At 52.8% G+C, this 22,565-nt stretch overlaps 1 protein-coding gene across 4 annotated transcripts in view; it reads right to left on the reverse strand.

Annotated features, from left to right (window-relative positions):
- Positions 1-22,565, reverse strand: part of LOC116951145 (fibulin-2-like) — a 51,293-nt gene that overhangs the window by 11,246 nt on the left and 17,482 nt on the right. For 2 of the 4 annotated variants that reach the window (XM_032969602.2, XM_076073514.1), the window contains 11 exons: positions 21,624-21,837; positions 16,470-16,571; positions 14,792-14,866; positions 13,285-13,383; positions 11,377-11,517; positions 9,372-9,509; positions 8,000-8,137; positions 6,406-6,549; positions 5,250-5,378; positions 4,594-4,719; positions 1,727-1,852 (listed from right to left, as the gene is read on the reverse strand). In XM_032969602.2, the coding sequence (XP_032825493.2) occupies positions 1,727-1,852; positions 4,594-4,719; positions 5,250-5,378; positions 6,406-6,549; positions 8,000-8,137; positions 9,372-9,509; positions 11,377-11,517; positions 13,285-13,383; positions 14,792-14,866; positions 16,470-16,571; positions 21,624-21,837 (1,432 nt within the window). The remainder of the gene's footprint in view (positions 1-1,726; positions 1,853-4,593; positions 4,720-5,249; positions 5,379-6,405; positions 6,550-7,999; positions 8,138-9,371; positions 9,510-11,376; positions 11,518-13,284; positions 13,384-14,791; positions 14,867-16,469; positions 16,572-21,623; positions 21,838-22,565) is intronic. The other 2 variants (XM_032969606.2, XM_032969603.2) reach the window with 2 other exon arrangements.

Raw genomic sequence — 22,565 nt, forward strand, 5'->3', positions numbered from 1 at the left:
GACAGTTGGTTTTGGAGGCTGCAGAGAATATCGAACAGTGACCGAGGGCAGCCGAGGATGGAGCCTAACGAGCCTTCAGGTTGCTAACGCAATGCCAATTTAATGAGGGTTGCAGATTATAAAGATACTCGCTGCATCCAAAGCAAGCGCAGATGTCTCTCCGTATGGAATAAATAATACTGGGAGGACGTCACCCCAAAGGAGATGGAGCGATGAAATCAGATTCTGTGCCGATGCTGGGATGGATCGTTATAATCGTCGGATGACGAGAGGTGGCGACTTCTTGGGGAGGGCTTCTCAATCCAGCAGTGGATCGAGAAAGGTCTTAAATTAATATCTTATCATCATCATTATTATTATACACGGTAGCGAAGTCTGCAGGAGAAGTAAGAAAATGGTTGCACATGGAAGAAAACCTGCCAATGCGGGCAGTGATGAGAAGGGAAATGCCACTGTTTGGACACGTGTGCATGATGGAAAACGACGATAAATTAAAAGTGCGTTGTTGTTCGGAATAATGGAATGGAGCGGAAAGAGAGGAAGCCCTAACGACGTAAGAGACGGGTGCCACAAAGATGCGGCCACCACTTGACCGCATTGGCACAAGACGGAAGGAAAGTTGAAACGAAACGGCGAAATGTTTAGTGGGCACCTACGGGCAGATCTGCCCATGGATCGTGATGATGGTGACCACGAAGTCTGCAGTACATCCATTCTTTAAATACCATTCCGTCATTCCGCGGTGGGATTTTTCTGATGACGCGCAGCAACTTGTGGGATATCGGCACGTGCCGAAGAGCATTTTGAGTGCGGATGAATCATCGAGGCCCCAGCGTGAACGGAGTGCGGCCGTGAGGCGGAGCAAGGACGGTCAGGCACAACGGGACGTTTCAATGCAGACACAACGACAACACAAACTAACAGTTAGCGAACAAAACCAATCACCAAAAAAACGAACGCATGGAGTGAAGAGTCGATGGATGTTCGTCCAAACGGAACGACCAATCGAATAAAATATTGCCGGGCGGAGAGGAGGATTTGAGGAGAGACCATCGCCGTACAGAGTTCCGCACGTCGTTGCAGAGGTAATACGCCGTGCTGTGCGAGAATTGATACCCGAATGAGCTGGTGTTGCACATTCATATTGCGGAAGGTGGCCTAAGTTTGAGTCGCTGTACATTTAACGTGACGGTCCCCCAAAAATAAAAAAATGTTTGACCACCGCTTGTAAAACTGATGAATGCACGCGGATGAAAGGTTTGCGTGCATTGCAAGGAGAGACAGGTACATTGTCGACTTAAAAAAACAGCGTGAGTTGGGTGAGTGGGTAGGTGAGCGAGAGCGTGAGTTGTTGAGCGATTCATTGGGCGAGCGGTTGAGCGAGCGGGTCAGTGAATGAATGAATGCGCAAAGGAGGTGAGTGAGCCAGTAAGTGACCGAGTGAGTGAGGAGCGAGTAAGTGATGCGCACGAGTGAGCGAGCGGGTGAAGTGAATGAATGGGCAAGCAATTGAAGTGAGTGAGTGCGTCACCTAATGAGTCTATCAATCAGTCATCGGCCAGTCGGCCAGTCCGCCCCTGGGCAGATGTGCCAGCGTGCGAGTGAACAAACGGGCGAGAGACTCGGTGAAAAGCAACGCACTCCGCGCCCCACCCTAACCACCTCCCCTCCCTCCCAACCCATCATCCCCCCCCCACACACCGACTCCCTCCTCCCCCCATGGTACCTTCGCACGTGGCGCTGTTGTTCCCGGGGCCGCGCCGATATCCCTGCTCGCAGTGGCACCGGTACGAGCCGTAGGTGTTGCTGCAACGCTGCTGGCACACGGACGGGCGCAGGCACTCGTCCACATCTGCGGACGCGGAGGGGTCAGGGGAGAGGCGCGCGAACGCACGTGAACTCCCAGGGGCCGGACACAAAACCTCTCCCCCCCCCCCTCCCACGACGATCGGAGCGCACACCGCCAGTCTTCAATTATTTTGTGTTCGGTTCGTTCTTCTTGCCTCTCCCCCCTGCCGCACCTCCGATTAGCGTGGTGGGCTACGTACGGTGCCGGCACCTCGGATTAGCGTGGTGGGCTACGTACGGTGCTGGCACCTCGGATTAGCGTGGTGGGCTACGTACGGGGCTGGCACCTCCGATTAGCGTGGTGAGCTACGTACGGTGCGAAAGACGTTCAACATGCACACGTGCAGCGTTCCCTATTCACGAACTTAGCTGTCCGCGATTTTGGGGCTATCTGCGACTCACGTGGACACCTCTACACGACAGCACCGAGAGAGAGAGAGAGCTAGAGAGAGAGAGAGAGCGACCAGGTGAGGAATGTATGGACGTTGAACTTCTTTCGCGCCGTACGCAGCCAACTGCGCCAATCGGAGATGATGCGAGAAAGTGATGAGAGATATTTGTTACGATAGTCGCGTACTGAATAGCTTATTCACGTCGTAATTATTTTAAGCCAACGTCATTTATCCACGAAATGTGCTCTTTCACGAGCATCTCCAGAACGTATCCCTCGTGAACGACGGGGGGAACGCTTCGCATTGTCTCTCTGACGCTCGTCGCTGAACTCCGCTGACTCCGCTGAACTCGGCTGCTCATGGGAACCCCCCTCGAGCGAGGAATGTTTAATTGTCTCACCTCTCTGTCTCGAGGCGTCAATCTCACGATGAAAGTGGGGGGGGGGGGGGCATGGGCTCAGAGTGTCTCGACACCACCGCAACTACTGCAACCACGCAACCACCACAACTACTGCAACCACCACAACTACTGCAACCACCACAACTACTGCAACCACCACAACTACTGCACCCACTGCAACCACCACAACTACTGCAACCACTGCAATTACCACAACCACCGCCACCACCGCAAACCACCGCGACCACCACAACCACCACAACCACTGCAACCACCGCAACCACCACAGCTACTGCAACCACCACAACTACTGCAACCACCACAACCACTGTAACCACCACAACCACCACAACCACTGCAACCACCACAACTACTGCAACCACCGCAACCACCACAACTACTGCAAGCACTGGGCCACGTCCCAGATTCTTCCTCTTTGTATGGATTAATAGCAGCAGATTAAAGATGTAATTGTAGATGTTGTTATTCACTCTGTGTCTATTCAGACACAGAGTGGATCTCGTCCGCTCCTCCTTTAAAGGAGTAAAGGCAGCAGCAGCAGCAGCGGAGTGTTCACGATGCCGGCCGATGGTTTGGAGATTCGTTGGCCGCACACTCGCAGGGCCGACCCGAATGTTTTGATGCGTCATTTGTGCATCACGTGGCCGCTGCGGCCACGTGGCCCGGATCCGATTCGGTTGACGGTCGACCGGTCGGCGGCGTGAGAAGATTGAAACCGGCAGGTTCGACGGGAGGGTCGCAGTCCAGACTCTCGCTTCCATCCCTCGCCCTCGTTTGGATTTGTGGCGTAGAGCGAGGCCGCTGTGATCCAGACGTGGTGACGGGACTTTAGGCGAACAGGCCCCACTGGGTTCACGTCCCGATGTATTAGATTATTTATAATACGGATAATTTATCCACGTCGGGTGAAACGCTGTTTGTTCCCGTGTATGGATATACAAACTAAAAATACGCATTGGTTCATCTGTAAGAGAGACTAGATAGCGATGATATAGGTATGAGTAGTAGGATGCTTTTACGCTGTGTCCGAATTGGGTGTAATGTGGCGAGATTTTAGCTACCTCGCCCGGTATACAGGAGGTCGTGGGTTCGATCCCGACCCTGATGCGTGCTGCTGTGTATTTGGAGTTTGCGTGTCTTCCCGTGGTCGCGGGGATTTCTCTCGGAGTCCTCCGGCTTTTCCCTCCGCATTTAAAATCAACGTCACGCGTTTAGAGTATTTGTCAGCTAAACATTACCAGGCGATAAGCCACTTCCTTCAGCTATCATTTGTGATAGCCAGGTCGCTTCTGTAAAAAAGCTATACAGCTCAAGTGGGCCTTACCTGCTAGAATAAAAAACAGTAGAAGTCGTGGTGATATCGACTCGTAATCCCCACGGGCACTGCCCCCCCCCCGCCCCACCAAGTCGCACTGACCGGCGGAAGCAAAAGCACGGTCAACCAACCCCCTACAACCAACCCTGTGCACAGACATTGTACGAGAGGGCACTCCTGCCACCCCTTACGTCACGTAACTCGCCTTTATCGCGTGTTTAGTTCGTCGTCCTTCCACCCGCACCTTCCGATTAGCACGGTTGGCCACGTACGGTGCGAAAGGAGTTCAACGTACACTACACTATATACTACACACTACGATACACTGCACTACTATACACTACACCACGATGCTAAATTAAAAATGCATTTCTTTAGAACTGACTTTTGTGTTTCGTTTGTTGTCCTTCCCTCGCGCCTGCAATTGGCACGGTTGGCCACGTACGGTGCGAAAGAAGTTCAACATACACACACGTTAGAGGAGTGGGACGAAGGGTGAAAGCCCCGAGTGATTTCAACGACGGCCAGGTGAGAGGCGGAGAAAGAGAGGGGAAGAGGAAGAGGAGGAGGAGGAGGGAGGGAGAGAGAGAGAGAGTCCAAAGTACGTACGCACGCACCTTCACATGTCCTGCCGTCATAGCTGAGCGCCAGCCCCCGTGCACAGAGGCATCGGAAGGAGCCCTGGGTGTTCTCACACAGCTGCTCACACGGCTTCCCGGAGCCTTGCGAGCACTCGTCCACATCTGTGTGCGTGCGTGTGAACAACAACAGCGGCAGCAGCGGTAGCCAGATCAGGCACCATTCAGATTCAACATTGTTATCGTTGCTGTTGCCACGATGGTTTGGGGCCGTCCATAAATGACGTCACGCAATTTTGGACGATTTTTTTACTCCCCCCCCGCCACCCTCCCCTCGTCACACGGCGTCACAAAAAGTCAGACCCCCCCCACCCTCAAATATGACGTCACAAAGCTATGCGCCCACCCACCCCCCCAAAAAATAAAACATGCTTCAAATCTCTTTAAACTATTGTCACTGTAGTTGCGTATTTAATGTGGCGCTGCACTCTGATGTTGTAGGAGAAAACATTTATTACAAAGTCTATTTAATTAAGTTAGAACGTGCTGTCTATATTCATTTAAAGTTGCGCATTTTGACGCGACGTCACATTTCTCAAACCCCACCCCCTCCCCTCGTGACACATCGTCACAAATGTCTGACCCCGCCCCCCCCGCCCCCAGGTGCGTGACGTCATCCCGCCGCTCCCACCCACCCAGGCACGAGCGGCTGGGCGGGTCGAGGCGGTAGCCGGGCCGGCACTCGCAGCGGTAGCTGCCCAGGAGGTTGCGGCACAGCTGGCCCTCGCCACAGCCGTGCACGCCCGTGGTGCACTCGTCGACATCTGCCGTGGCACGCGCGAGCGTCGGCGTCATCGTCACAATCGTCATCACACGCGAGCGTCGTCGTCACAATTCATCGTCACAATCGTCATCACGCGCGAGCGTCGGCGTCACAATCGTCGTCACAATGCGAGCATCGTCATCACAATCGTCGTCACAATGCGAGCATCGTCATCACAATCGTCGTCACAATCGTCGTCACACACGCCGCATCATAACAAGAACAACAACAACAGCGACAACGAAGACGAAAATCCAACCCCAAAGACAAAGACAAATATCCCCCCCGTATAGCTTTAACAGAATGTTGGGGCAAGTGTCGTTACCGACCACCTATGAAGGCCGGCACGGCACACGAGGCGGTGGGTGACCAGCACCACGCCCGGCCACCTTTGTCTCCCCAGTGACGATGTTTACACACCACACCAGGTACTTATTTGAGGCTGAGTCGACCTAGGAGGAGACCCAGAACCGGTTCAAATAATTCTCACTGGCGGTGTTGGGCGTGAGCGGGGATCGAACTTGGGTGGCCGGGTTCGTGGTGCAGTGCGTTTACCACTACGCCACCGCTCCCCACCCCCTTCGCAAACACGCGTTCATAATGTGTTATTATCATTATTATAATATCTATGAGACCTTAACCACTGCTCCCCATAAACAAAAACGACCGAAAGCAAGCAGCAGCCAGCTGTCGTTCAGCGCTAAGCAGCGGACAATGTCACCACCGCAGCGCTCGTGCCAGGCTAGGTGCACTTTGTGGCCATCGCGTGAAGTGCCCGAAGGCTCGCTCACAGGAGGTCACTGGACCGACGCAGCTGCCATGGGGTTGACTGAGACGACCGACAGACGCACCAGCTGTGGTCCCCCCCCCCCCCTTGCTGTGCCCAATTCAAAGCAGCGCACGCACGAAGACACGTTCACAAGGAAGCCAGAGCTGCTCAAGGTGCCCGCAAGCGGTGCGCGGCGACAGCTCCTGCCAGCGGACTGGCAGGAGGTGGCGCGTGCGGGCAGACGGATCGACGGTGGAACCTGTGCATGCGCCCGTGCTGGGGCTGGCGATGAACCCGCGTGCGCACGGTATGGGCTGGGCGCCGCACTGGAATGAGCCCGCCGTGTTGACGCACGGCAGCTCGGCGGCGCAGGGCGGCCGCTCAGCCGAGCACTCGTCCACATCTGCAGAGAGACCGAGCGCCGTCACCAAGCGCCCCTCGGGCTCCGACATCGTCGACGCGTTGATGCGCGCACCGCGCGAGCGACCGGTGATCGAGCTGTGACGTGTGCGTGCGTGCGTGCGTGTGGGGAGCGGTAGTGCAGTGGTTAGCGCTGCTGCGCTACGAACCCGGCGGTACGAGTTCGATTCCCGCTCACGGCCCGGCACCAGTGACGATTATTTGAATCGGTCCTGGGCCTCCGCTAGGTCGACTCAGCCTCAAATGAGTACCCGGTGCGATGTGTAAATATCACCAGTAGGGAGAAAAAGGCGGACGGGCGTGGTTGCTGGCCACCCACCCCCTCGTGTGCCGTGCCGGCCTTAATAGGTGCTCGCTAACAGCACTTGTCCCAACAGTGCGTTAAGGCTATACCGGGGATCTTTGTTGTTTGTTGTACGCACGTTGAACTTCTTCCGCACCGCACGTAGGCCAACGGTGCTCATCGGAGGTGGGGGGGGGAACAACAAACTAAACACGAAAAGCGGTTCTCAAGAAAATTAGTTTTCGATTTAGATTTAAAAGTTCGTAGCTGCAGATGCCTGCGTCGTCGGTTGCTCCAAAGCGCACTTCTAGATGTGAAAAGTGGACATCGCCCAGTGGCTTCCTAATATCGGAAGGAAGAGCGTTCCAGACGGCCGCAGAAGCGCCTCTGAATGCGCGCGCAAATTCAGTGACCGTTCTTAAGGCACTCCAAATGACTCCTCATTCATCACTCGTTCTGTCGCGAGGTTCGTTTGTTCCGGTTCGACCCCCACGCCGCTACACGCCGCTGGGCGGGGTGGCTGTCAGCGAGCGCCACTGCCTCTCGTGAGTCAACGTGGTGACGTGAGCTGCTTGCAGCCTCGGGCCAGTCGTGGAGATTTCACACTCCGATGACAGGGCCGAGTCTATCCATAGGACAACCACTGTTGACTTCCTCCACAATCCTGGAGCTCGTTTTATCGACCCCCCCCCCCCCCGAGGGATGATGGGATGAGTGAACCCCAACGCCAGGGTTTGAACCCCCGAACTTACGATTGCTACGAGCCGCTCGCCCGACCGCTAAGCCACCTGGCCGGTCTGCCCAGCGATAGAAAATAATACCCCACCCCCCCCTCCCCCACCTTTGACGATAGTAATAATTTAAGGTTAAAGATGAACATATCATGGCACCGAAATGCCTGAGCAACTCAAAACTCTGAACCATTCCGTTGCCCTTCTGCAGCACAGCCAAAGGGGGACACCCCCCCCCCCCCCTCGACCCGCCGCCGTAGCACACCGCAGCGCCGGCGGCCTGCGAGTCGGGGGCTCGCCCGCACGCTAGCGGGCGATAGGGCGTGGGTCCGTGCGCGTCCCCCCCCCATCGCGAGTGACGGGCGAGCGAGGGTGAACGTCCGAGGCGGGTGACGCCGCTCGCGCTCGCGCTCGCGCACCGGCGCAGCCCCCGGTGTCGTCGAGGCGATAGCCGGCGCCGCACTGCGCCCGCGCCTGGCACAGGAACGAGCCCTTGGTGTTGCTGCACTCGGTGTCGTTGGTGCAGTCGTGGCCGCCGGTCACGCACTCGTCGATGTCTGCGGACGCGAACGCGCACGGACGAGAGCGGAGAAGCGGAGAAGCTGTCATCGCGTGCGTTGGTGGAGAAAACTAGCGCAGGGGACTCCTCGACTTACGGACCAGTGAGGTTCCGGAGGTCTGTTCGTAAGTCGATTTGTTCATAAGTCCAACTTTGCGCCCACCTGTCGATGCCGAGTGCGTTGTACGGCATGTACACTAAACACGGCGAATGGCTTTGAAAGTTGTATAATCTCCTGTAGATCTAGATGCCACTGGTTCTTGATGTTCTGCCGATGTCGATGCCACTAGGTCTTCATGTGGCATCTGCATGACATACGCACAGGTTTGTTCATATCGCTGAAAGTTCGTAAGTCGTGTGTTCGTAAGTAGAGGAGTCCCTGCGGCAGCAAGTTAATGTGCTGACGTAACGCCCCCCCCCCCCGCTCCGATGTTTGTTTCTTCACTTAAAATAAATCAGAATCACAATATTTATTTATACTGGAGGAATCCGATGCGCTACGAAGCACTTTTTCACAGATGTACCAGTGGGCTTTCCCAAACAATATTATTCATGATAAAGGTTTTATTTTTTATTTTATTCGAGTGAAAAGAGCCAAAAAGGGGTTTTGTGTTTACTCATTTCATCAGTCGTACGGCACTTCTGGGGTGCAATCTTTCAGCTGCGTTGCTTTAACGCGAGCAAAGCCCCGGGCGGTTTCGGGAAAGGGGATAGAAGGGGATGGGTGAGGGGGATGGAAGAAGGGGATATAATCAATAAAACTTTATTTCTATAGCACACAGTGCTTTACAGACTTGAACAATGAAAGTGAAATTGTAAGAAAAATAAAATCACGTTGTTACAAAATTCTAGCATTGACATAATGAAAAATAACACACTAAGAAAAATCCTAATTAAAAGCAAGTTTTTTTAAAGTTCGTTTTTAGATTCATTTTAAAAGTGCTTAATGACTCTGAAGCCCTCAGATCCCCTGGCAGGCTGCTTCACAGGCGAGGACCGTACACACGAATCGCCGCGTCTCCCTGGGGTTTAGTCCTGGCCTTTATGGGCGACTCAAAGACCGGTCCCAGAGGACCTGAGGGATCTTGCTGGTCCATATCTTAAAAGCATGGAAGAAGGGGCGAGAAGAGGGGGTGGGGGTACAAGAGGGTGGGGGAGGGTAGGTAGAAGGGACAGACGAGGCGGGTAGACGAGAGGGGATAGACGAAGGGGGGGTAAGAGGAAGAAGTCACCGATGCAGTCGTTGTCCTCGTCCAGCTGGTAGCCGCTGTCGCAGCCGCCGCCACGCTCGCAGGAGAAGGAGCCGGGGGAGTTGACGCAGCGCTGAGCCGGCCCGCAGGCGCGGCTCACCGCCAGGCACTCGTTCACGTCTGCCGAGGGGCGCCGCCGGGGGTAGAGGGGGGTGCGGGGGTGGAGAGATACAGCGTGGGAGACGAGGGCGACGCTGAACACTCCAGTGCCAGGGGGGTCGGCAAAAACCAAGATGACAAGCGGAGGCGTTTTCGTCGACTTTGGTAAATGAATACACGTTTTCAAGAGCCGCGAGAATGCGTGCGAATACAAGACGGGTACTTGACGGATAACGTCAAACCGTGGCGTCTTGCGATCACTCTTTTCAGAAGGTCGCACGCGCAATTATTCGCAATTGCCACGTTACAAATCACCGTTTGGGCTTTTTGGACGTCCGCCGTTGATCGATAATGAATTCGGAGGGTGGTTGTTGTTGTTGTTGTTACTTTGCAATGAAAGCGTCGCGAGCCACGAAAGAGCGGTCCTTAAAGACCCTCAGGTTGCCGACCCCCCTGCTCCAGAGCTGGGGCAGGGAGGGCTCTCTCTCTCTTGGCCCTTCTGCCTGCAGTGGCGTGAGAGAGAGAGCCAGCCCAGGACTCTGCACCTTCACCTTTGCTCAACATTCCATCCCTTTTGCGCTGCTCGTTGTAACCGCCTCGCTGGCGATAATCCCGAGTATCGCGACATCCCTAGTATCGCGATATCCCGAGTATCGTGATATCGCGATATCCCAAGTATCGCGATATCTCTAGTATCCCGAGTATCGTGATATCCCGAGTATCGTGATATCGCGATACCCCTAGTATCACGATATCCAGAGTATCGTGATATCGCGATATCCCAAGTATCGTGATATCGCGATATCCCAAGTATCACGATATCCCAAGAATCGCAAAATCACGCGCGATATCGAGAGTATCCCGTCGTTCAAGCGATTGTTCGTGGGCCACATTAGCCGCACTTAGCGAGGGGCAACGCGACAACAACGCGAGATTGATTGCCATCGTAAAATTATTTGGCAGCTGAATGTCCACGCTGCCTTAACATTATCGCTACGCACGTAAATGTCCCCCCCCCCCCCCCCCGGCTGATGTATGTCGCATATTTGTTCGTTGCGGTGGTCATAAGTGCTCTTATTATTATACAGATGTGCATTTACATAATCACCGATTACAGTCTTCACAGAATTTATTTTGCGGTATTTTTTGCGGCCTTGCCAATGGTACGTTGAGTGGTGGGCACGTGCCGCTTGTTCACTATGTTTGTAAATGTATACGCTAGGAGTGCTCATCTCATGCTAATTGCCCTGAGCCAGCGGTGGGAATTCCACGTTCCCATGGCGAGGGCGAGTCTCTCCATAGTGGTACTCAGTGAACATTTTGCCTGAGTGACATTGCATTGTTACATTTTATACAAGGTGTTCCACAAGTCTCTCCATAGCTTTGTATTTTGTTAAGAAAACTAATTTTCTACATTACTGCTATTAACTCGCTTCCTGGACGGTTTCTGCCAAGCAGCTAATTTGTTGTATCATTGTAATGTTTGGCCAATGCCAGTTACACCCTATGTGTTTTGAAACTCTACTTTACAGGCTTAGTGTATAGCCATGGGTAATTTCTGCCGCTGTGTTGGCATTCGTGCACAAGCACAACAACAACAACAAAAGCCTCACCACATTCGTCAATAACACTGCATGATGGGGAAGAAGAAAAGAAAAAACCCCCACATATAACAGGTGACATTTCGGGCAATGGTCGTCTTCCTCTGCCTCTCCATGTGCTGTGAAGAAGCGCCTACTTTGTACTTCATTTCTCTTTAGGTGTCACTGACGAGTGCGTTGAGTTAGTTGGTTCGCGCTAATCGCAGGTGGCTGCACTGCCACGGCCGCGCTATAAGCGCCTTCTTCGAACGGTCACGGCCTGTCCGTCCGTCCTACGCGAGTCGTACCGACGCAGCGTCCGCGCGGGTTTCGGACGAAACCCCTGCGACAGCTGTCGTCGGCCTCGGAGCAAACGAAAGAGCCCCAAGTGTTTCTGCATTCCTGGCCCTCGGAGCAGTTGTGAGCGCCGCTCTCGCATTCATCAATGTCTGGGCACAAAGAGAGGAGAGAGAGAGAGATGGGAGGGGGGGGAGAGAGAGAGAGAGAGAGGAGGGGAGAGAGGTTCGAGCGTGCGGTGCTATGTCAGCGTTATCGCTCGGCCTCGTGCCATGCCCGTCTCAGCGATTGCCCTGCATCGTCGGCTGCACCTGCGCAAAAAGTGCGCCATGTATGTATGTATGTATGCACGTTGGACTTCTTTTGCACCGTACGTAGCCAACCGTGCTACTCGGAGGTGCGGGAGGGAAGGACGACAAACTGAACACCAAAAAAAAGAAGAAATGAGTTGTCAATCTAGATTTAAAAAGAGATTCCTTATATCGGAAAGAAGAGCGTTCCGGACGGCTGCAGGAGCCCATCTGAAAGTACTCGATGCGGTGACCGTCTTTAAATAAATACCTATCTAGGAAGCCACTGGAGCCATGTACAGCTGGGACCAAATTTAAATTGAAAACTAATTTCTTAAGATCTATTTTTGTGTTTAGTTTGCTGCCCTTCCCCCGAACCTCCGATTAGCAAGGTTGGCTACGTACGGTGCAAAAGAAGTTCAAGACACACACATAAACGACCTCTGAACTACGACATTCTTTTTTTTAATGATGATTACCGTGCCACCATTCGCTGAGATAATCTGCTATGATCATGCTGCACATGAACCCATTGTGTGTTGCTGTGAAGATTGAGCAAATGCTGCTTAACAATATTGGTGTGGAAAGCCATGAGAGTGATGGACTAAAACACGTTTGTGTCTATACGTGGAGACACAGAAACGGAGCTTTGCTTATATTTCTTAAGACTATACGGAGATTAGCATTGACATTATGAAAATACTTAGGAGTTACACATTCTGCCAGAGAATACAGGAGGTGTAAAATATATTAAAATACGAAATCAAACTAAACTATAATCTTAGTTTTTTCGGTAAAGTCACGTTGAAGAGAAACAACAAAATAATAATATATATTATTATTAAATAAAGAGTAGTTTTATTAAATAAAAAGTAGTTTAAGTTAAACTAGTTTAGTTTGAATTTTTATTTAAAGCTTTCGTGACTGCAGTAATTCATATTCTTAGTTTTTTCGGTAAAGTCACGTTGAAGAGAAACAACAAAATAAGTTTTTTCGGTAAAGTCACGTTGAAGAGAAACAACAAAATAATAAAATATATATTATTTTGTTGTTTCTCTTCAACGTGACTTTACCGAAAAAACTAAGAATATGAATTACTGCAGTCACAAAATAATAAAATATATATATTATTTGTTGTTTCTCTTCAACGTGACTTTACCGAAAAAAACTAAGAATATGAATTACTGCAGTCACGAAAGCTTTAAATCAAAATTCAAACTGAACTAGTTTAACTTAAACTACTTTTTATTTTACCAAGTAAGGCCCACTGAGCTATGTAGCTCTTTTTCAGAAGCAACCTGGCCACAAATGATAGCTCAACGAAGTGGCTTATCACGTGGAAACGAATAGCAGCCAAATCCTCTAAACCCATGGGGGGGGGGGGGAGAAACCGAAGGATCCCAAGAAAAATCCACATGACCACGTGGAGAGAGACAACACGCCAACCCCAAGTATACAGGCGTCAGGGTCGGGATAGAACCCACGACCTCCTGTGTACCGGGCGAGATAGCTAACACCTCGCCACCGTGAACCAAGACGCCTATCGCGAGGCGTCAGGCCCCGCATTAACCGCACGTGCGCGCGTCCGTGTCCCTAGCCGAGTAAACGGCGGGGCGCTGCGGTGCCCACCAGCACAAGTGTCCCCTGGGCCTCGCTCGCGGAAGCCTGGGCTGCAAGAGCAGACGATGCCCTGCTCCGTCGCGTGGCACAGCTGGGCGCAAGCACCTCCTGAGATGCACGTAAATGGGGAGGGGGGGGGGGGGGGTTGGAGGGGTTAAACTTATTTTAAAACTATTCATATTCTTGGGTCTTTCGGTAAAGTCACGTAGATTGCTTCGTAGAAAATCGCAAAAAAATAGCAAAAAACTACGACGTTTCGATCGCAACGCAAGCGGTCGTCTTCAGAAAGACCCAAAGAATATGAATTCCTGCAGTCACGAAGGCTTTAAGTCAATATTTACTACTTACTGCTCGTTTCTATGCCACCTCCCTTTGTTCCGGTTTATGCGATGTACCGGGCACGTGGCGCATTAACACACTAAACTTGTTTTAATTTTATTTGACCATGTGTAAGGCCCACTGAGCTATCCAGCTCTTGTTCGGAAGCGACCTGTCACAAGTGGCAGGTCAACGAGGTGGTTCATCGTCGTGTGGAGATGCATTGCAGACAAAAAACTCTGAACACACCTTTATTCTAAATGTTCGAGGGCCGAGTGCATTGTGCAGTCGAAATGCACCTCGGCTTTGTCGAGTTCATTTGCGCTGTCTATGTGAGGCCAAATCACTACTCTGGTAACAAACCACACCGCAGGTCTCCATCTCTCTTTCCGCTTCTTCCCTCTTATCTTATTTTCCCTCTCCCTATCATCTCCTCCGCCAAGTTATTGTAACCTTGCTCAAATGCAAGAAACGTGATAAGTAAATTATTGGGTTTTTTTTCATGACAAGACGGCCCGTCAGCTGCTGGTCACTGAGCATATTGGGCCCCCATGGGCCTGTGCCAAAAATAAAAAATAAACATGAATTCCCTCCCATCGTCTCCTTGACCAAGTTCGTACAACCTCGCTCAATTGAATTAAATTATTAACTCTTATCTCTTACACAAGTGCTGTTTGTTGCTGGCCGCTTATGCTCGAAAAAAACCGTGATGTAAAATATCACGGTCATAATAATGATGATCATCATCACTCGTACCGTCTTATCACAGAGCCCTTACTCGTCAATAACACCATGGTCTTCAAAAACATATATAATAATAATCGAGGTTTGGGCAATGAACCCTTCTGCATCGAACAAAGACGGTCACCGCATCGCGCGCTTTCAGACGCGCTTCTGCGGCCGTCTGGAACGCTCTCCCATCAACTAGTAAGCCACTGGAGCTACGTGCTTTTAATTATTCATGTACTTACAACTGCTTTTTGAGTTCAGTTTGCTGTCCTTCCCCCGCACACTCCACTTAGCGCGGTCGGCGACGTACGGTGCCAAAGAAGCTCAACGTACGTACGTGCGCAACCAACACGAATTGCACTGAACCCCCATTGCCTTTTCATCTTCGCGTTTTTGAAGCGGCCCCCGAATGCTGAAGGGAAAACGCGACGGAGCGCCGCGGGTGACGAGTGCTCGAGCAGCGGGTGACCTTGGCAGAGTTCTGTTGCGGCCGCGTCCTCTTCTCCACCGGACGCCTCCGCGTCCGCTGCCGCTGCCGCCGCTGCTGCCCGATGAGACGCACATTCGACGCGGGCCGGAGCGGAGAGCGAAGTCGGCGGGGGCACGCATCAGCGAGCCAATAAAGAAAAGAACAACGCGACGCAGCTTCCCGTCGTCAATGCGTGGACAAGCGTGCTCGGAGTTCAGTGATATAGTTCAGTCCAAATGTTCAACAACAACAAAAAACTATTTTGCAACGTTGCCCCTAAAGCTTTCAATGACGTCCTTAAAATGAGAAGAAAAATGTGCCACGCATTTGTTTGGTTTTATTTTTTCGCCGCGTAAGAATCCATTTGTACCTTCGGCTGGTTTACCGATAAAAAAAAATTACATTATCGCCATGAATTAGTAATATATTTTGTAAATGCATTTGGAGTTTTGCATCAGTTACAACCACGTATGGATAGAAACCCAACGTATGAAATGACTCGGCTCGTTCAAATCAAAATGTCGTCACATTGAGCAACATCGTCTTTTACAAAACACATGCAACTGCAAGCGAATAGATTAAAATCATTGCGTCCCTTAAATATAATCGCGTTTGATTCTATATCGCATCGCTCATGCCCCCTGCTTCTCACAACGCTGTAGCCTTTCTCGTGCGCGGTTTTCGCAGAGGCGCGGGACATCGGACAAGAGAGGAGAATGCGGCCAGAACCAACCCCGTCAATTGCCCAACTTCCGCGGTCCTATGTTGGGATGTTTGGCCCCGCTCCGTTCACAGTCACATTGGTGGCAAGAAACAGGAGAACCCTGGTGACAGATTGCAACACCGTTGGACACGAAACGGCCTTGCTCGCGACAGGACTTGCCGTACCCTGCAGGGCCAGCAGGTGGCGATCTTGAACCCTAGTGCCGGACCCTGTTGGCCAGAAGGTGGGGACCTTGAACCCTAGTGCCTACCCTGCAGGGCCAGCAGGTGGCGACCTTGAACCCTAGGAGCCAGCTCCTGCATCGGGTGCCCGGCAAAGCGAGGTCGCTTGTCGGGATGCTCCGAAAAAAGGTTTCCCCTCTGGGTTGACGAAGCCTCAGATTTAGCATTCAGTGCGGTGTATCGACATCAGCGCTGCGGAGGTAAAGGCAGTCGGGCCTGGTTGCTGTCCATAACAGAATCATAATCTTTATTAAGACTGGATGAATCCGATGAGCTACAAGGCTATTTTTCACCGGTGACCAGTATGGGCGGATAAAGCTCCGCCTGTACCAGGCCAGTCTCATGAAAAAAATTCAACAGTGATGTCTTGCGCCAATGAGCATTGAAATGGTGCTCAGTCCTGAGCTAGTGGTGGAAATTGCATATTCCCGTGACGGGGGTGAGTCTATCCATAGGACAATCACTTTTGGACTTCCCCTCAAAGTGGTACCCACTTTACCGACCCCGGAGGGATGATGGGTTGAGTCGATTCCAGCACCAGGATTTGAATTCGCAGCTTTCTGATTGCTCGCTCTACTGCTGACTAAGAAGCCACGTGGTCGGTTAATAGGTGTTCGCTAATGGCACCTGCCCCAACAACAAAAAAGGGTCTGAATGAGGGAGAGGTATACGACTCCTTTTGTTTTCCATCGACGGCTCGAGGCCGCAAAAGCTCGTGGCCTCTTGACCTCACCGATGCTGTGGCTGGGAACCGTGGCCCCGGGCTCCAGTGCCTCCGTGCTCCCCTCCAACGTCTCAGCGCTGCCGTCCATTGGCTCCAGCGTGGCCCTGGGGGCTGTCAGACGACAAGCAGACGTGGACACGGGAGACGTGGACACGGGAGACGTGGACACGGGAGACGTGGACATGGAGACGTGGACACGGGAGACGTGGACACGGGAGACGTGGACATGGAGACGTGGACACGGGAGACGTGGACAAGGAGACGTGGACATGGAGACGTGGACACGGGAGACGTGGACAAGGAGACGTGGAGATGGAGACGTGGACACGGGAGACGTAGACACGGGAGACGTGGACACGGGAGACGTGGACAGAGGAGACGTAGACACGGGAGACGTGGACAAGGAGACGTGAACACGGGAGACGTGGACACGGGAGACGTGGACAAGGAGACGTGGACACGGGAGACGTGGACAAGAAAACGTGGACACGGGAGACGTGGACATGGAGACGTGGACACGGGAGACGTGGACACGGGAGACGTGGACAAGGAGACGTGGACACGGGAGACGTGGACAAGAAGACGTGGACACGGGAGACGTGGACATGAAGACGTGGACACGGGAGACATGGACACGGGAGACGTGGACACGGGAGACGTGGACACAGGAGACGTAGACACAGGAGACGTAGACACGGGAGACGTAAACACGGGAGACGTGGACAAGGAGACGTGGACACGGGAGACGTGGAAACGGGAGACGTGGACACGGGAGACGTGGACACGGGATACGTGGACAAAAGAGGGTTACAGCACTGGATGTCAGTCACAGGGAGGGTCAAATGCTCTGCTCAACATTTTTTATTTTATTTTACCAGATAAGGCCCACTGAGCTATCATACGGCTCTTTTTTTCAGATGCGACCTTGGCTATCACCAATGAAGGCTCAACGAAGTGGCTTCTGATCAACGTGGACATTTATAGCAGCCAAAATACTCTCAACGTGTGGTGTTGATTTTAAATGTGGAGGGCGGAAAACCGGAGGACCCGGAGAAAAATCCACGCGACAACAGGGAGAAATAGACACGAAAACTCCAAATATACAACAGGCGTCAGGATCGGGATCAAACCCACGTGCCCCCTGAATACCAGGCAAGGTAGTGAACATCTCGCCACTGTGGCCCATCCTTCTTGCAGCCCTAAGCCAGTGCTAGAAATTCCGGCTTCCTCCATGTAGAGGCCCTCACCTCCTTGCCAGCAGGGCCATGAGCAAGGAAGCGCAGGGCTGCACTTTTACCTTTATATTTTCATTGGACTCGAGACTCACAGCGGACGTCGAACATAGGGTTGACCCTGCCCTGCATGTTCATCCAATACTGAACTCTGCGTTCTCATCTCTGGGAGGCTTAAATGCGAATATGTTTTTTTTTCTTGTTTTAAATACAAGTTTATAATCGCCTATATTCAAGCCAAACGTGAGCATTCTAGGCCCTGCATAGAAATCGTTATAATTTACACACAATACTAATCACTCACGGCCGTCTTACGTGTACAGCAAATGACAATCATGTCGCCCCTAAATAAATACGTACATACGAATAGAATGTTTTTTTTTCTTCTAAATTCCTTTGCTCTGCATTCCAAATTCCTGTCGGGTACGATATCGAGCAGTGCTCGTCGTAGGTGTCCTTACAGGGACCACGGCGTTCTCCTACCACCAGTGGGTGCCACAAGAGGCGTGTGACGCCAAAAGTCGAACAACGAAAATCAAATAACACGAGCGGATGTGAGACGCTGCTGACGCTGCCGCTGCTGCATTGGAAGGTGGTGAAGGCGGGCGTGGCACCGCTGGGCCAGCCCAGCCTGATCGTTGCACCGCCCGTGGTGCCTCGCGGTTGATGTGCGCGGCACGGAGGGGCGACGGACGAATCACGAGCAAGCCGCTGGCGCTACGCATGTGCGTACGAATGTGTAACACGTAGCAGCAGCAGGCTTTCGCGACCCAATGTTATTCATAATAAAGGTTTTTTAAGGTGAGATCGCAGTAAGTATAAATGTGTCGTAACTCTCCACCACCCGACACAGCCAATTAGTCATGGATTTGTCACGTAAATAGAACGCCAATTTAGTTTGCTACTTTAGCCCACCGGTGTGTTGGAGAGTAAATTCACAACATTAACAATTTGAGCACGGCGTTTCGCCGGTAATTACATCCAGCATCATCGGGCGATTTGCCAGAGTAAGAATGTTGAACTTATTTTTTTTCACCGTACTTAGCCACTTTAAAGATTCAAGATTGAAAATGTATTTCTTTAGAACTGCTTTTTTTGCATTTCATTTCGTGTGCTTCACCCCGCACCTCCGATAAAGCACGGTTGGCTACGTACGGCGCGAAAAAACTTCGATTTACGCATACGTACGATGGGGGCAGATCGAGGGGGGGGGGGGGGGACGAGCGAGACGGGAGGGGGGAGGTCCGTTTAATGCCCCCCCCCCACCACCACCAACCCCACACACCCCCCCCCCCGCCCGTCCTCCCTGACCACCCCACACCGCCTGAAGCAGGGAATGAAAGAGCGGTTGAAGATTCGCAACGCGGGCAGCGAAGGGAATTCGCCGTGAAGGCCGCCGATTTACGGGCGCGCGCAACGCGGCGCGTTTGCTGCTCCGGAAAAACTGAGCCGTCAATTCAGAGTGCCCGGAACAGGAAAGGGGCAGGCGGGAAGGTTGTGAAAAACGGGAGTTTCGTCCCATTTTTTTGTGGTTGTCGATTTGGTTGTCATATTTTCGAGGTCTCATGCCGGGGGGGGGGGAATGGACTCGGCCCAATCCTTGCAGCCCACCACGTGTTGGTTACAATGAAAATGAATCGGCAATTTGGACGTGCAACGCAACTCCCGACGCGACCAGGCCACACGATGCCGCGCACGTGGAAAGAACAACAGGTGCGTCTCGAGAGATGGGAGGAAGAGAGAGGTTGACGATTTCATATTCGTAGAGCAATGACAGTTTGGGGAGTAGAATACGAATCATTAAATGAGTACCACCTGTCCTTCCCCTTGCCATACGAATGCGGAATTTCCACCAGCGGAGATGAGCACCGCCCAATGCTCTTTTCAGTAGGGAGAAGGCTTGTGACCACGTTGACGAGATGTTAACTACCTCGCCTGGTATGCAGGTGGTCGTGGGTTCGACTCCGACCCTGACGCCTGCACATTTGGTCACGTGGATTTTTATCCGGGTCCTCTGGTGTTTCCCTCCACATTTAGAAACATGAGTTAAGAGTATTTGGTTGCTGTATATTTCCACCTGATAAGCCACTTCGTTGAGCTATCATTTGTGACCACGTCGCTTAACTATATAGCTCAGTGGGTCTTACCTGGTAAAATAAAAAAAATATATAGTTTAGTTTTTAGTTTAGTTTATTTATTCTGCTGGATGGACAACGTTGGAGGGATTTAAGAAGCTTGTTCAATTGGTTTAACCATCCTTGCCTGGAGATGGAATTGAACCTGCGACCTCTAAATTGCCCATCAAGGGCAGTGTGCTAACCGTTTAATCGCCGTGGCAGCAGCAGCGCCCCTTGTATGTAACTGGACCCAAACGCTCAGGGCCTCCTACCAGCCAGAGCAAACAACGACTCACCCGTCGAAGGGACCCTTCTACGAGCTGCGTTCATCTCAGCCACCAAATGCGCGTTTGTGCCTCTACACACGGGTGCCTGCAATGTGCCCGTTCTGCTGTTGTTCTTGTTGTTAAATTCATCCCCTACGACAACCGTGCGGTAATTCATAGTTGCGGCAGAAAAAAAATCTGATCTGGAAAAAAATTCCGGGGGCATTCATTATGGTTAAGGACGGACCGTGATGATCACGGCGTTCCATCGTTCCCCAGCCAATGTTACATTAAAAAAACTCTGTGGAAACACGGCACACGAGAGGAACATCATTATTAAGAAGTGTCTTTATTCTAGCAAGTATTAGTCAGAATCAGAGATAAGTGGTTAACTCAAAGTAATGCCGGGTGCGATCGCTGGAACACAATGTCCCCTGGCCACGTTCCCACGAGGCATTCTCCCTCCGCTCGTGATTTGCGCTCCTTGCGCGTGTAGCGACGTAAACGGGCTATGTACACTAACCTGTAGGGGCAGACACAGTCCAGCAGGGGCAGTCGCTATCTCCCTAGCCCCAGAGCAGGAGGGGGCTGTGGGGTGTCCTGGGATCCCCCGGAGCCCCCTCTGGAACTCTCTAGAAGGTAGGCGGAGCCAGGGCTGACGCACCGGTGCTGGGTATAAAAGCCGGACCCCTGGAAGGGTCCGGGGCCAGTCCAAGACAGAAGCAAGAAGACCGGCTAGATAGGACCCTGGGACCCCTAGCCCCGCTGCCCTTGTAAGGACCGGGACTCTGTGTGGCTCAGTGGTGAGACACTGGGAACCCCCGGCCCGACGTCCTTGTGAGGGCCGGGTCCGAGCGGGCCAGTGGTCGGAACCCGCACCCTGGCTAGGTCGGGTTAGAGTAGCCTCCCCTAGGCACCCATAGCCGGAGGGCCCAGAGTTGAGGTTCCGTCTTAGGGCACGCTAGTCCGGAGGCAGTACCTCCCCAGGCAGTGGTGATAGAAGGGCCGTTGCCCTGAGTGTGCCGGGACCGTACTGCTGAGTATTGTGTTAATAAATAGTGTTGCCTCCAAGATCCGTCTCCGACGTCTCCAGAACCCACAACACTACACGTGTAACCGTGTGGCCACACGTTGTGGCTAGCGTTGGCCAGATGGATGAATGTGTAACTTCTTTCGCACCGCACGTAGCCACCGCACGTGCTAATCGGGGGTATGCAGGACGTCGGGGGTTTGATCCAGACCCTTACGCCTCCATATTTGGAGTTTGCGTGTCTCTCTCTCTCCCCGTGGTCACGTGGATTTTTCTCCGGGTCCTGCGGTTTTTTTCCCCTCCACATTTAGAATTGACTTCACGCGTTCAGAGCATTTGTGTTGCCGCTCTACGTCTCCGCGTGACGATAAACCCACTTCGTTTTGAGCCATCGTTTGCGATGGCCAGGTGGCTTCCCACAAAAAAAAGAGCCACGCAGCTCAGCGGGACCCTTAACACCTGGAAAAAAATAAAATAAAACGAAGCAAACAACAACAACAAAAAGGTCAACAGTTCACCGGCCGTGCTGAGCGCCGGACCGACGGACAGCTGGGTCCGGAGAGTCTCCGCCTGGGCCGTCGTCACCATCGCCGCCACCGCCGCCGTCTCGGGCTCCCGGCAGCAGCTGTGCAGGACGAGCGCGCACAGCGAGCCCAGCGAGCCCAGAGACGCCTCGCAGTCACGGCCCCGTCGCCTGGCCCGCAGGCCCAGCGAGCAGCACTCGCAACACTGCTGCTCACCGGCGGCGGCGTAAAGGGGCAGGGAGGGGTAGCAGCAGCGGGGGCAGCGGCAGGGGCAGCAGCGGCAGTGGTGGTGGAAGCAGCGGCAGTAGCAGAAGTAGCAGCGGGGGCAGGGGCAGCAGCGGCAGGGGCATCAAAGGCAGCGGCAGGGGCAGCAGCGGCAGGGGCAGCAGGGGCATCAAAAGGCAGCGGCATGGGCAGCAGAGGCAGCGGCAGGGGCAGCAGCGACAGTAGCATAAGTAGCAGCGGGGGCAGCGGCAGCAGCGGCAGGGGCATCAAAGGCATCGGCAGGGGCAGCAGCGGCAGTAGCAGAAGTAGCAGCGGGGGCAGCGGCAGGGGCAGCAGCGGCACGGGCATCAAAGGCAGCAGAGACACACGCACGAATTCATCTCTCGCCACTTCCGCCATGAGCACTGCCCTCACAACAGAGGCGCAGCGCTCCCCAGCAGGGTCACTGACAGACTTCTGGATGGAGCGCGCGCATTTGTTTCTTGCATGCTGCATTCGGGGTGGTGCACAAGCCCCCCGAATGATACGAACTCAACACATAATGTGGACGACGCTGTCCGAAAGAGGAAACACGTGAAAGAGATGATATTTCGGGCAATGGTCCTTATTCATAACCATAGCCTATGAAGGAAGTCCACTGCCTGGAAACATGTGTTGAGTTTTTTAAGAAGTTGTGAAGGTCATAATGGTGATGATGATGATGGTGGCAAT

The sequence above is a fragment of the Petromyzon marinus genome, chromosome 42, assembly GCF_048934315.1.
Source record: "Petromyzon marinus isolate PM22_M1 ecotype Great Lakes invasive population chromosome 42, UKy_Petmar_22M1.pri1.0, whole genome shotgun sequence".
NCBI classification, from domain to species: domain Eukaryota; kingdom Metazoa; phylum Chordata; class Hyperoartia; order Petromyzontiformes; family Petromyzontidae; genus Petromyzon; species Petromyzon marinus.